The sequence below is a fragment of the Pollachius pollachius genome (assembly GCF_949987615.1).
Source record: "Pollachius pollachius genome assembly, chromosome: 9".
NCBI classification, from domain to species: domain Eukaryota; kingdom Metazoa; phylum Chordata; class Actinopteri; order Gadiformes; family Gadidae; genus Pollachius; species Pollachius pollachius.
In genome coordinates this window covers 13,294,349-13,309,153 of record NC_136942.1, presented here as the reverse complement: position 1 = coordinate 13,309,153, position 14,805 = coordinate 13,294,349, and the positions used below count along the sequence as shown (strand labels likewise).

Sequence of the window (14,805 nt, the reverse complement as noted above, 5' to 3'; positions counted from 1 at the left end):
GCGTGGGAGACACACATCGACCATACCTGTCTGCAAGTGAAATGTTGAAAGCGCTCGCTAGACTTGGCCTTCAGGGACCCTGTGATGAACGGTCAACATGCTATGGTCGCTTTAGCAGTTCAGCGGCCACGAGGTGGTTTATTTTTGCTCTGGTTACTGGTGTCCTGTAGTGAATCCTTGATTTTAGTTTAGTGCTACTTTCACAACATGGGGGAGGACAGAACACATGGGGATAAGATTGACTTTGAAATTGTTTTCATCTGCTCAATGGCAACCAAACACAACCCTGATTTCTTTAGGCAAAAACACACATGTAACAGATTCATGATAGACATCACTCCCTTGTAAGATAAGATGAGGTGCGGAAAGGAAAAGAAGGAGAAAGAGAGGAGGCGGAGAATAAGGTGGACAGAATGAGACCCTCCTTTCTGGAGAAAGTCCAGAAAGTGATGATGAGAGAGAGAAAGAAAGACGAGGCAAGGGAGAAACAGAGGGAGCGATGGAAACCAGAGAGGGAGAGACTGAAAGAAAACAGAATGACACAGAGAGATATCAAAAGAGAGAGAGAGATAAGGAGCCAGAGAGCGAGGAGTCTGACCTGATTCTCTGGAGATGTGGATGAAGGCCTCGACCCCGCTCTCTCCGTAGTTCCCCTCGGAGGCCAGCGTGGAGACGTAGTTCCACCCCATCGCCGTGACGATGTCCATCATGGCCTGGGCCTGGTAGGAGTCTGGAGGAACCACGCGCGAGAAGAAGTCGTAACGCACGTTGTCACTCAACTCCGGAGCCGTGGACGCGTAGCTCACCTGAGGAATCTGGAGAACACACAGCCCCATTAGTACTACTAACACTACCATTACTAATACTGCTGTTACTAATACTACTATTACTAATACTACTATCAATCCATCATAGCTCACCTGAGGAATCTGGAGAACACACAGCCCCATTAGTACTACTAACACTACCATTACTAATACTGCTGTTACTAATACTACTATTACTAATACTACTATCAATCCATCATAGCTCACCTGAGGAATCTGGAGAACACACAGCCCCATTAGTACTACTAACACTACCATTACTAATACTGCTGTTACTAATACTACTATTACTAATACTACTATCAATCCATCATAGCTCACCTGAGGAATCTGGAGAACACACAGCCCCATTAGTACTACTAACACTACCATTACTAATACTGCTATTACTAATACTACTATTACTAATACTACTATCAATCCATCATAGCTCACCTGAGGGATCTGAGAACACACAGCCCCATTAGTACTACTAACACTACCATTACTAATACTGCTATTACTAATACTACTATTACTAATACTACTATCAATGCATCATAGCGCACCTGAGGAATCTGGAGAACACACAGCCCCATTAGTACTACTAACACTACCATTACTAATACTGCTATTACTAATACTACTATTAATCCATCATAGCTCACCTGAGGGATCTGAGAACACACAGCCCCATTAGTACTGCTAACACTACCATTACTAATACTGCTATTACTAATACTGCTATTACTAATACAACTATTACTAATACTACTATCGTTACAACATAGCTCGTCTGAGGGATCTGGAGAACACACAGCACCATTAGTACTACTAACACTACTATTACTAATACTACTATTCTTACATCATAGTTCACCTGCGGGATCTCGAGACAAGACCGTACTACTAATAGTACGTAGTAATATTAGTACGACTACTACTAAAACCACTATACTAGCACAACATCCTGTTGAATGAAATATCAAGAGTCAATGCAATTGTTGAATTTCGATTTTAGCTCATTTTTTTAATATTCTCACAAAAGGCACAATGCAATCATAACCATCCTAAGCTGTTTACACATAATGGCCAGTATACAAATCTCCTGCTTGATAAGCGCATGCACACGCACAGCATGCAGGTTTATTATCACATGGGGCGGAGAGGTAGCGTTTATGGTGTACAAGATTGGATAATGGGACGAGCATTATCCACAGCAATGTATATTAATAATAAATATAACCGCAAGCGGTGATTAACACACTAATGGAAGATATATAAATATAACATATAATTGTCAAATTTAAGGAAAGATGTTCCATTTATAAACCTGAACTGCAGCCTCATTCACAGGGTCAAAATGACTATTGATAAGCAGACAACGTCCAGAAAACTCTAAGCAGGGCTTAAGGGCTTTCTTCAAAGCATATACCTGAAAAATCTTTGAAATTCTGGGTAAATTAAACATTTGTCGTCAAGAACACTAACAGAAGAAATATAAATATGACAGAGTTAATTATGAAGGAAAAATGGTTGATGAAGAAGTTCCCCTTAATGCCATACTGTGTCTTGGCAGTCCGATTCTTGGAAACTAATGAGCCGGAATTTTGATTACCTGATGAATTTCAGGTGCTGTTCAGTGTTGTGTTTCTTAAATGAGTGGCAATGCCAGAATGTCATGTTCAGCTTGTTCAAAATGCTCTAATCAGGATTCGAACTCTCAACCTAAGGATCACCAGTACACGGCATTATCCCGTTGAGCCACTGACATTCCTGATCTGCATGAAGCCTCATTCAGATAGTGAAAATGTTAATTGATAAGCACACAACATCAAGAAAACTCCAAGCACACATTTCACAAGATAATTAAGGGCTTTCTTAAAAGAGTACAGATCTGATTTGCACTGTTAATGGTACACACCTAATGATAGCGGTATGGTAGTTAAGCAATAACAAAATGGTCATATAGGCAAAATGGGTTGAGAATGTGGACATTTGGCTTTTCTATGTAATTGTGGGAAAGGTAAACATTTTTAGTGCAGAAGACCAGGGTGAAAAAGATGCATCTGATTTTAGAGATTAATATGATGAAATAATTTTGAGTCCAGGTCAATCTAGTAAGGAGAAATAAGGCTAGTTCATAAGTTTTTTAAAAAGCCCCACCTTTGGGTGCAGTACCAAAATTTGTGTTTATGGGTAGTGGGGGGTATTGGTATCCACCTAATAATAGTCGTATGCTTTTTATTCAATAACAGAATTGTCATATAAGAAAAATGGGCTAACTGCTTCAACTTTATTGGCCAATATTTCTCAAATGGAACTAAATTAATCCAATTCTGTTCGATGATTTTTCTTAGGCTTGGTCTAAAGATTTTATGTGGCGATTTTAGTGAATTTCTGATTATTTTTGTAGCCTGTGAATCTTTTTATCATGTTTAGCTTAAATATGAAATTGTGGGAAAAGTAAACATTTTTAGGGCATAAGACTAGGTTTTATAAATGCATCTGATTGTAGAGATTAATATTCTGAAAGAATTTTGAGTCCAGGTCAATCTGGTGAGGAGAAATAAGCCTAATTCATGATTTTTTTTACAATAGCGCCACCTTTGGGCGCAGTACCACAAATTTGGGTTTATGGGTAGAGGGGGTTATTGGTAACCATACCTGAAAATTTCAAGAGTTTTCGACCTACGGTATAGGCTGCAGTACGACTTTTACAGAATTTGAGAAAAAAAAAAACGTTACAGAAACAATAGGGGACCAAGCAGCTTCGCTGCTCGGACCCCTTATAATTCAAAACAATAAATACATATGACACCCCCCGTAGATTATACTGGTCGACCCGGCGAAATATGAGCGAAGCATGTGATTCAGAAAATCCGGTCTAAATTCAGCCTAGATGAAAACCTATCTTTAGTGTATCTAGATTGAATGCAGTGCTCTGCAGGTGGTTTTGACAACATTTATCTACATCTCTCGCACATCGCATTTTTCCCAACTTTTTTATTTGTAGAAATCGACTCTCTATGCAAAACAGATTCTGTGTACGGCCCATCTGCATGGCATTTAATAACTGTTTGACAAACCAGATGTTTATAAGACACCCCTTCCACAACCAGATGTCTTTAAATAACCCCTCCACCCACCAGATGCTAATCAATACCCCTTCAACAACAATCATTTCAACATTAACAATCCTCTCCTTGAGTCCTTAACATCTGCCTTGGTGTGTTTGTTGTACGAAACACAACGACATTTACAATGAAGACTTTACAATATAGAGAAAAGTTTTTTACTTGCAACCACATTTTGTGTTACAGTCGACCGGAGAATGAAAATACACCCAAAAAGAACATCATATTCCCTAAACCTGCTTTGAATAAACCTGCCCAGAAGATATAATTTGGTGATTTTCCTAAATGTCAACCTGGTAAAATCTCATGTCTCATTATAGCTCTGCTTATCAACGCCAGAGGCAGTGAGCCAGAGAAGGTTTCTCACTTGGGTGCTAACGTTGTCCGACCTTCTATAAACAGACAGCAACACATTGGCTGGCTGTTAACTGCAGCCTGTAAGGTTGGTGGATAATGTAGCCCATTTTTTAATTAAAGATTGGTTTGGATGTTTTTGATGACATATTGATTAAAGCGTGTGAAAAGTCTCTGCTGGATCAGAGCATCCATTGCCCGGCTCTTGGTTGATGAAGTGCTGAGGAGTGAGGCTGTGAAGCCAAGTACTGAGAAGTTGAGCAGTCGACAGTATGATGAGGAGCAGAGGAGATGAAGTGGTGAGGAGGGGAGGGGGTTGTGGACAAGGCGATGGGGATGAGAGGGTGAGGGGGTGAGATGGACAGAGGGGTAAAGTAGTGAGGTGAAGGGGATGAGTGGGTGAGAAGGTGAGATGGGGGGGGGGGGGGTAAGGTGGTAAGTGAAGGGGATGAGGCTGGTTGAGGTGGTAAGGTGAACCACAGGGCTGAGTTCCAACACAGGCCAGTGGGAGGGGCCTGCTGGGCAGCAGGCGGTCAGCAGCAGGCGGTCAGCCAGGCTGCAGCATACTGGAGAACGGCCCTTTAGAGCCTAATTGCGAAAAAGGCCAACCTCTCCACACCATCCCCACTTCCCACCGCCCACTACTCCTCACCCCCATCCAACTGTCTAGTTGACATTCAGGCATGGGGTAGCGGGTTAGGCTGGGGGGAAGGGAGACAGACAGCGAAAGACCCATCAGCAATACAAATGTCACTCAAAGACTGGCAGCTCGGACCAAATCACAGACAGACGCTGATGAAAGGCCCTGTATATAGACAGTCATCAGCCACCAGATCCTCTGGCAAACAAGCCAGGGATCAACTCATTCCCGCCTTTGTCTGCAATCCATGCAACGCTCACACACACACACACACACACACACACACACACACACACACACACACACACACACACACACAACACACAGGAAGGATGTCCTCTAGGTCTCTAGAAGAGGTGTGGTCATCTTAGCGACGTTATACTATACTTTGTATATATTGATATCACAGCACCACCATTTTCGAAGTAAAGGAGTCTTAGCATGTAGTATTGGTGTTTTCGTCCTTGTTAATGAATTAATTCCTGCAATAAATTGTAATTATGTGGGGACATTGTTGTGTTTGAAACTGCCATAGTGTTTCTCATGCGAGTTGCGCAGAAAAAAGTTTTAATTACTTAAAGTAATGGTATATTTACATTTTAGGATCTGACATTACAAAAACTTTTTCGAGGCATCGGCAACCAGAAATCTATAAAGTGTTATATTGCACTCATCAGCATCCCTGGAAGCAGTGGTACGTCCTGTGTGTTTTCTTGGGGGGGGGGGGGGGGGGGTATTAAATCGTCTATAAGGTCCAACACTTCTCAATGGAATCCCAGCGATTCATGACTTCCAGACCCAGAGTTTAGGAACCACTGGCCACTGGACACATCAGTCAGAAGATCTGAGCTTTCTATGTGTTTCACTTCATCTGTGAAGACCATGGTCAGCACAGGGTTAATCACTTCTCATGGAAACCATTATATTGTATACAACTAACTGTTACACTGTCTGTGAAGAGATTAAATGTGTTTAAATGGCTATTTTTTCCTTTTTGATAACATTATTGACTTCGCAACCAGCTATATTATATAATGCATATAAGCAAACAAAACCTTTGTATGGAAAGCTTAAATTAAACTAACATGGAGCTGTTGGAAGACTAACCTTTAAAGAAAAGCTTTTATACTCTGACCTTTAAATGTTTGGGTCTCCTGCAACGGTATTTCATGCTTATTTATTTCTTTCCTATTTTCTTGAAGATTCTTTTAATTGTTCTTTGTTGACACATTTTCCCTTATTTCACCTTGTCATGATCTGGTGATGTTAGAGCTTGTACTGAAAGGTGCGATGTCAGTGAAGTTACCATCTGTATTTTCTTTAGCGGAACAGGTAACTGGAACAGGTAACTGGAACAGGTTATTCTCTTTCATCCCATTACTTTTGTATGAACCTTCATTACTCCGCCGCTAACAGCTAAGGCATGCTACTCAACACATCCTGTCATCCATATCTGAACTTCATCTCACCCGCCTTTTCCCTTGATGTTCAGGAAGCCACAGACACTTCCATAGGAGAGCCAGAGTGGGAGTCATCTAATGTTATGCTGTCTTCTTAAGTTCAAATATTTTCTTTAATGGTGTGTTTGGCAAAGCATGCCTAAAGTTTTAAACTCCTGGCATGCATGCCTCTGACTTTTGAGTATGCGCCAGCTTCACACTGCAGCTGAAAACCCAGATTCATGTTCCCTCAGGAGGTGCCTGTGTGACGAGGCAAATGTCATCAGACGACATCCTCTGCAAATACATGGCACTCTCTTCTGCTCCCACACAATATCACAAACAGGAGTTGAGAGTAAGCTCCGCTAACACGTGATCTCATGATCACCTTGATACGCACATCTTGAGTCCCAGAGGGGGGGAGATGGAGATAGAGAGCGGGAGAGCGAGAGCGAGAGAGAGAGAGAGAGAGAGAGAGAGAGGAGAGAGTGAGAGAGAGAGTGAGAGAGAGAGAGAGAGAGAGAGAGAGAGTGAGAGAGAGAGAGAGAGAGAGAGAGAGAGAGCGAGAGAGAGAGAGAGAGAGAGACTACCATGTGGTAAAGGCATGGGGCGGCTCCCTGCTGAGAGAGAGAGAGAGATGTAAATAGTGAGATAGAGAGGGAGAGATAGATATAGGGAGTAAATAAGGTGGAGATAGAGAGTGAGGCAGATGGAGATAGCAGGTGAAGGAGAGGGAGCTAGAGTGACCATGATACATTAAATAGATTCTTATGTACGATATACTGTAAGTACCAGGACTACCTCCACCCAACCAGAGCCTGTAGGCCCTCCTTCTGACATAGCGTGCACCAGAGACGCAACTGTCTCTTTTCAGCTGCTTCTAATGAATTGATGATGGAATAGTTGATGATAGACTCATAACCTATAGGTAGACTATCTACCTCACCTTGTTGGATGGAGAGGAAGCATCCACCACCCAAACCCTAGACACAAGACCCCCAGAAACACCAAACCCACAGAACCTCTAGACCCTCACCCATAGACCCTAAACCCCAGAGTCTAAGCCCCAGGAGACCCAAAAACTTGAGCCTAGACCCTAAACCCCAGGACCCTGTACCCTAAACCTTCACCGTGCATGGGCCTACCAGGTCCCCTCTGACACCTGATCCGACTTGGGTTTTCTACCATGGACTGAGTATTCAGTCCAACCACACACAGTTTACTGCAGCAAATATGCACTGCATCTACAAACAAAAATAAACAAATCCCATGCTATTAAATAACCTGTCATGTTCAAGATAAATTGACCTTTCACACTTTTTCAGTGTTCCCGACTCTTTTGTGTTTATTTAACCAACCAACCAAGACAACACTCTCATTAAATTCTAACCCCCTTCATTTCCTTAACTGCCCAACATTGGCCCCTACACATCCCTGGAGTCCCCGGCTGGGACTAATAAAGCACTAGCTTTTCTTCCTGGGAAGGCATAACTCTCCAACAAATAAAAACACCCGATGGGGCCTGATCTATGCTGACAGGAAGCAGTAGATGCTCCTCACCCCACCGATCCACTCCTGAAGGGTCCAATCACAAACCTCCCCCCATCATCCCGCCTCATATCGCGCCGGACATGCAAATCATTGCAGACTGACAGGGTGTGTCGGTGGTTTCCTTGACGAGGGCGAGGGGATCTGACAGACAGGTTCCCACCGCAGCGATGACAGAAGCATCTGTCTCTGTCCGGAAGCTTTCTGCAGAGATGTGGAACAGGGCCGTCATGGTGTGAGTGCCCTCTGCTGTGTCGGTGCACGCCGGTCCCCTGGAGGCCCCTGGGTTCAGCGGGTCAGGTGGTGGAGTCAGATGGCCCCTGGGAGCATTTTGATGAGGGCCAGTAGCAATACACACGCACACACACACACACACACACACACGCACACACACACACACACACACACACACACACACACACACACACACACACACACACACACACACAGACACACACACACACACACAGACACAGGCACAAGCAAGGACACACACACAGACACAAGCAAGCACACACACACACACACACACACACACACATACAGTGTAATTTATTGGGAATTCCCTGCTGGAGGCTGTCCAGTGGAACTCCAGTGACAAGTATCCTCCCTGACACTGAGAGGCTAATGTAACCCCACCCAGCTGCTCTGCCAAGCTGCTCCAATCAAGCACACCTCCAACAGTATGATGCTAAAGTATGACAGGGAGTGTGCTTGGGGGGGAGGTTTTATTTGTCTAATCATGACACTCATGAGGACACTGTCATCGATATTATGACTACTGCTCAAAGATAAAGCAGATAATCAGTATTCATGCTGTTTCTATAAAACATGTCATGGGGAATATAGGGCATTTGTAATATGCTTTAGATGATGATGATTGTGGCTATTCAGCACAGATTTTCAATTAATGCCGCACAGTCAGCCCCTCTTATTCTTATCATTGTTATTGGAATGGGAGGACGAAAGGTGCTATATCCATTCTACATAAGAAATTTTCTTTTTAGTGTTATTTTTCTACGTTAAATTCTTCTCTCTATCGCAAATGATGATATCCAAACTGCTCCGCAAATAATTCAGATCTGGTGGTCGAGTGTTCGTACAACATGTCCTGATTATTTTGCATCTGATCGGAAGAATGCGGCCAATGAGCTTTCATTTAGCGGACAGCCGGACTAATCAAACTACCAAACTTTTAATTTGAACAAGGCCTAATTCATCCACACACACTTGACACACACACACACTTGCGCGCCTGCTCACACACTTTCTCACACTCACTCACACACACATACACACACCCCCCCCCACACAAACACACACACTCACACACACACACACACACACACACACACACACACACACACACACACAAATACAGTGACCTCTGAGAATGTCACCACTGGGAAATGATGATCGAATCCAATCATGAGCAGCACACTTTAACACAGAGGCTCCATCTCAATCTCTCTCACCCTCTATCTCCACCTCCCTCACTCTCTATCTCCACCTCCCTCACTCTCTATCTCCATCTCCCTCACTGTCTATCTCTCTCCTTCTCTCATGCACTCCCTCTGTCTAAAGCTCTCTCTCTCTCTCTCTCTCTCCCTTGTTCTCATCCTCTCTCTTTCTCATTTCCCCACTAATTCTCTGCTTCTTTTTCTTTGAGTTATATAGATGTAACATGAGCCTATAGATGGATTGATGAACAGATGGCTTGATGGATGGGTAGAGGCATAGAGAAATAGAGTGATAGAGAGATAGAGAGATTTCCTCCAGTGCCTTTTCCTCCAACCCACATATTAATGTGCTGCTTTTGTTCACAACACAGTCATACCGGCATTAATCTGGAAATGTCACATAGTCTTTGGCAGGGAAATTAGGTGCAGTTTCCCTGGAATATCGATCCCTGCTCTTATTCACACATAACCCCACTCAGGAAGAGACTGCATGTATTAAAGGGGCTTGATTCAAAATGCAAGCAGAAATAGTGGATTCAAGGCACTCCTCTATTACAGGTCTATTGCCAAATTAGTTCTGTGTATTTCATGATATGTACATTTGCTACGTTCAAACTATTACATATTTATACACATTGTTTGTACATGTAGTGGCTAGCCATGAGGAAGAAGACATTGTGACGCTTATACTTAAAATAAGTCACTTCTTCTTCTTGGTATGCATTTGATCATTTATTCTTTCGCTTCATTGACACAAAAAAATACAAACTGGTACCAGTTACCGAATCTTAAATTGGCTTGCGTAAGTGCGGTCAACAGAGACTATTCCCTCTCAAAGCTCACTCTCTCTCTCTCTGTCAATGCCAAAAAAGCTAACAGGTGATTGTGATCACATATGACCACTACAATTACCAGTAATACCGCCTAAGCCCCGGTGAACACGGCCAGCACCTGAAGTGGGAGCAAAGTGAGCAATACAAGACCACAGAACATAGAGAATACAGGAGACAAGTATGTGGCTCCCACAATACACATGGACACACGAATTACAAAAATGTATTAGACTAATTGCAAAAGATTTTACCTAACATATAAGAGTTTGAAATGATATATCTCAGGAGGAATATGGGAGGTGCTGTCCCAGTCTGAGGGATGCTGGTCAGAACCCTGGGTTTGGTCCACTGCTGCCTTATCAAGTGTGCACTTAGAACAGAAGTGAGGCGTAATGGGTCGATGGCACTGCTACTTACACTCACTACACTGTTTGCTCTTTTGATCTGAGAGGAGGAACCCAGAGCTGGCACGTGAGCGCGGCTATTATGCAGAATATAATAGCATGGAGTAGAGTAGAGTAGGGGGTTTACAGTTTCCTAAAGATAGACCGTTTGAGGTGTAAGTGGTGTATGAGCAGACACACATAAACACACATTACTGACACATAGGACACCCATTTGCAGAGAAATGTAGATAGTTTGAGGTGTAAGTGGTTTAAGTGGTGTCTACACACACACATACTCACACACACGCAGACACACACACACAGACACCTACAAAAACACACACACACACACACACACACACACACCCATGCACATACGTATGACAAACACATGCATCTCCCCTGCTGGTGGGGGTGTGACGTGGGACGTTGCAGAGCTGAAAATAGATCAGAACGTGTTCCAGAGCGCCGGCAAGCGTTCACACGTTCCCAGGGAGAGTGCCGTCTGAGCGTGCTCAGTGGGGTGCCCGCTGCTCTTAACTGTGTCATGGCCAGTCTGGATCTCCCCCCCCCCTCGCTCCCTGGGCCATGGTCACCAGAAGCCCAGGTGTCTTGCAAACACTAGCAGGGTCTCTCTCTCTTCCACTCTTTCTCCATTTCTATGTCACGCACCATCTTTCTACCTCCCTCACTTAATCTCCCTTTCTCTCATTCTCACGCTCCCTCACAGGTATCTCTCTAACAACCCTCTTGCACCGTCCATCCATTTTTTATTCCCTCCCTCCCTCCTCCCTCCCTCAATCTACTCCCTTGCTCCCTCCCTCCTCACTGTCTGCGTCTTTCTTCTCCCTCCCCCCCTCCCCCCTGCGGGGACTTTGATCGCTTGCTTGCAAAGTGAAATCATAGCTGCTGCTATAATCGGTGAGGAGCCCAGAGAGACAAACAACACACTGACTAATATCTGACCATCAACTTAGGATAGGGGGAGATAAATAGGGAGCTGCAGGGAGAAATAGAGGATAGGAAAAGGAAAAGAAACAGGAGAATGCAAGAAACGGAATGGAGGTAGAGAAAGAGGACAGCAGAGAGCTAAAATGAGATAAACGAATATGAGAGAATTAGACAGCGAGATAGGGCCTGAGATAAGGAAGTGTGGAGGGCGTAGATTGAATGAGAGAGAGTTAAATATGGAGAGAGTGACACTGGTGCTGCTCAGGGATATGGAAGGCCACAAAGAGACACTTTTTTCTGCAGACTCAGTATTTTTTAAGGATTGTTTGTTACACTTTAGACTGCAGCCACCTGAACTGCGTCTGACCTAATTCCTCCCTATTGAATCCTCTTCCTCTCTCTAGAAGCCACTTCCTCTCGCTAGCTTGTATTTCCTCCCATAAGAATCAATTGTTTGCTCTAGAATCCACCTCTTCCCATTATAATCAAATTCCTTTTGCTAGAATCCACTTAATTTAGAATCCAATTGATTCTAGAGAAACTTGGAGCGTCTGGTCGACTTTTCTGGTTGGTCTCTCTGGTCGGCCTCTCTGTTCGGTCTCTCTGGTCAGTCCCACCAGTCGGTCTCTCTGGTCGGCCTCTCTGGTCAGTCTCTCTGGTCGGTCTCTCTGGTTTGCCTCTCTGTTCGTCTCTCTGTTCGGTCTCTCTGTTCAGTCTCTCTGGACGGTCTCTCTGGTTGGCCTTTTCGGTTGCTTTCTTTTGTTGGCCTCACAATTAGGCCTCTGTAGCTTGCCTCTATAGTTGGCGTCGCTAGCTGGCCTGGCCTAGTTGCCATCCTGGGAGCACAGAAAATTACCTGAAGTTGAACTTTGTCTCACCCTTTTTCGACATGCCACAACTAATCGCCCCGCTGTGAGCTCTCCTGTGATCCGCTGGGCTAAAGGGAAGCGTGCTACACAGAGTCAGTGGGTCCAGTGCTTTGGGCATTGCACACTTTGTGTCTAAAACTGTGAAGTAGATATGGTATGCTACACCATAGTGATTCAGATAGAAGAATCAGGTGGCAAGGGGGTTGATTCATTGAGGCATAATATTATCACAACACCAATTGACCACGATACTAGCATAGAACAGTACTAAAGTAGTACTACAGTACTGGCAAAGTACCATAATACTAGTATAGTCCCACAGTACTTACCTAGTGCAACAGAACTGACACGGTACAGTGACAGCAGCAACTCTATAATTGTATTGTAAGGCAGAAAATGTATTTTGGTCAAATAATTCAGGGCGTGTGAGATGGAGCGAGTGTGAGATGGAGCGAGTGTGAAGGGGAGAGAGGGAGAGAGCCAGTGTGCTTGAGAACAAGAGAGATTCAAAATACTTGAATGTGTGTTGCTTCCATACTTTTCCACAGGTGAAGACACCCATAAAGTGAATTATTATTTATGTTATTATTATATTATTTTATCCTGAGCTTGGAAAGACAGCTTTCAGCTTCAGCGCCACTGACTCCTTGAACAAATTACAGCAAAAAAATAAAATCAAGACCTTCATATCCTTTAACCAATTTAGAAATATTATCTTAAATCTGCCAAACTCTACTATTTTAATTAGGCTATATACCTAATTTCTCATAATTTTACATCTCTTTGTTTAAATGTTTAAATAGTTTTTTTTTCTTTATAAGTTGTTGAATGTTTATGTATCTGCATTGTATATTGTGAATGTATTGTTGTTTTTGCTTTGCATTTGTTTGACTCGACATAATTGCAAATGAGGGTCACCCCTCAATTGATCCCTCGAGTATAAATAAAGGCTAAATAAATAAATGTTACTTTTTTTCATCTAAATATAAGCCAATCATATGAGATAATAACGGTTATTGCAGGCTGCTAGTGGTAGGGTGAAGACTACCAGCCCAGAAACCAAGAAGGGTCTTGCCCCTTGATGATAAAAATCAAGCTTTGGGTGGAAGGGTCTGATGAATGACTAAATACCTAATATGCAAAGGATTGTGTTTTTTGTAGATGTTTTACAGGGAGTTTCATCAGGGCCATCGGTGTGAGCTAAAACAGTGCCACTGAAAGCGTTGACAGTGTGTATTTTTAACCTGCAGGTGTGAACCATCCCACGCATCGCAGCATGGCGCGGCAGTTGGCCTGGTTTGTGTGCATGCCCAGTTATGTGTAAAGTACCGTCTGTGTTTGCGCCCAACGTCAACATAGTGCTGGAATCCCACTGGAGACGCAGGGTTTACTCATGACGGCTGACATGTTAGCGCCGTTGGAATAAACAAGCCGAAGGAACACAACATCAACGTCAAAACCGGGTTATATTTATTTTGATTATTTTATCAGGCAATGTAGCTGTCAGAGTTATTCAGGAGATAGATGTTGAGCTGGACGTGCTGCCAAGAGTCCTCCTGATGTCTGTGTTGATTGTTTTGTTGTACTGACGAACCAATGTATTTTACGGCTTATCCTAGCTTCATGTCTTTCAGCTATGAGGTAATCTAATCACTTTCTGTCCGTCTCTTCTCCCTTCTTCTGCTCCCCTATCGACTCTATTCTCTCTTCTCTGTCCTCTCTCCTCTATCTAATCTCTTTTCTCTTCCCTCTCCTGCTCCCCTATCGACTCTGTTCTCTCTTCTCCTCCCCTATCTACTCTATTCTCTCTTCGGCTCCCCTATCTGCGCTATTCTCTCTCCTCTCTCCTCCTCCCCAATCCACTCTCTTCTCTCTCCTCTCTCCTTTCCACTACTCTATTCTCTATCCTCTGTCCTTCTCCCCTTTCTACTCCTTCACCCCTACTCTCGTTTCTCTCCTCTCTCCTTCTCTCTACTCTCTTTTCTCTCCTCTCTTCTCCTCCCCAATCCACTCTCTTCTCTCTCCTCTCTCCTTTCCACTACTCTATTTTCTCTCCTCTCTCCTTCTCCCCTATCTACTGTCTTTTATCTCCTCTCTCCAGCTCCTTTCTGCTCTCCTTCTCTCATCTCTCCTCTTTCCATCACTCCCTCTCACCCTCCTTGCTTGCCCTCTCCTTTCGCCTCTACTCCTCTAGTCTGCAGGCACGCACGAACGAATGCACACACGCAAGCACGCTCACCCACACACATACATCTCTCTTTTTTTCTCTCCAACCCCCTGTTGTTGTTGGGCAGGCAAATGTCACAACAATCTCTAATGACACACACACACACACACACACACACACGCATTCACAGGGATCCACGACTACCCTTTTTTTTT

At 43.7% G+C, this 14,805-nt stretch overlaps 1 protein-coding gene across 1 annotated transcript in view; it reads right to left on the bottom strand.

The window, feature by feature from the left end:
- LOC307080048 (metabotropic glutamate receptor 8-like) overlaps window positions 1–14,805 on the bottom strand; it is a gene marked incomplete at both ends in the record, with an annotated part of 94,207 nt that overhangs the window by 54,126 nt on the left and 25,276 nt on the right. Inside the window, one exon of the mRNA XM_079742622.1 lies at window positions 599–815. Within this exon, the coding sequence (XP_079598748.1) occupies window positions 599–815 (217 nt within the window). The remainder of the gene's footprint in view (window positions 1–598; window positions 816–14,805) is intronic.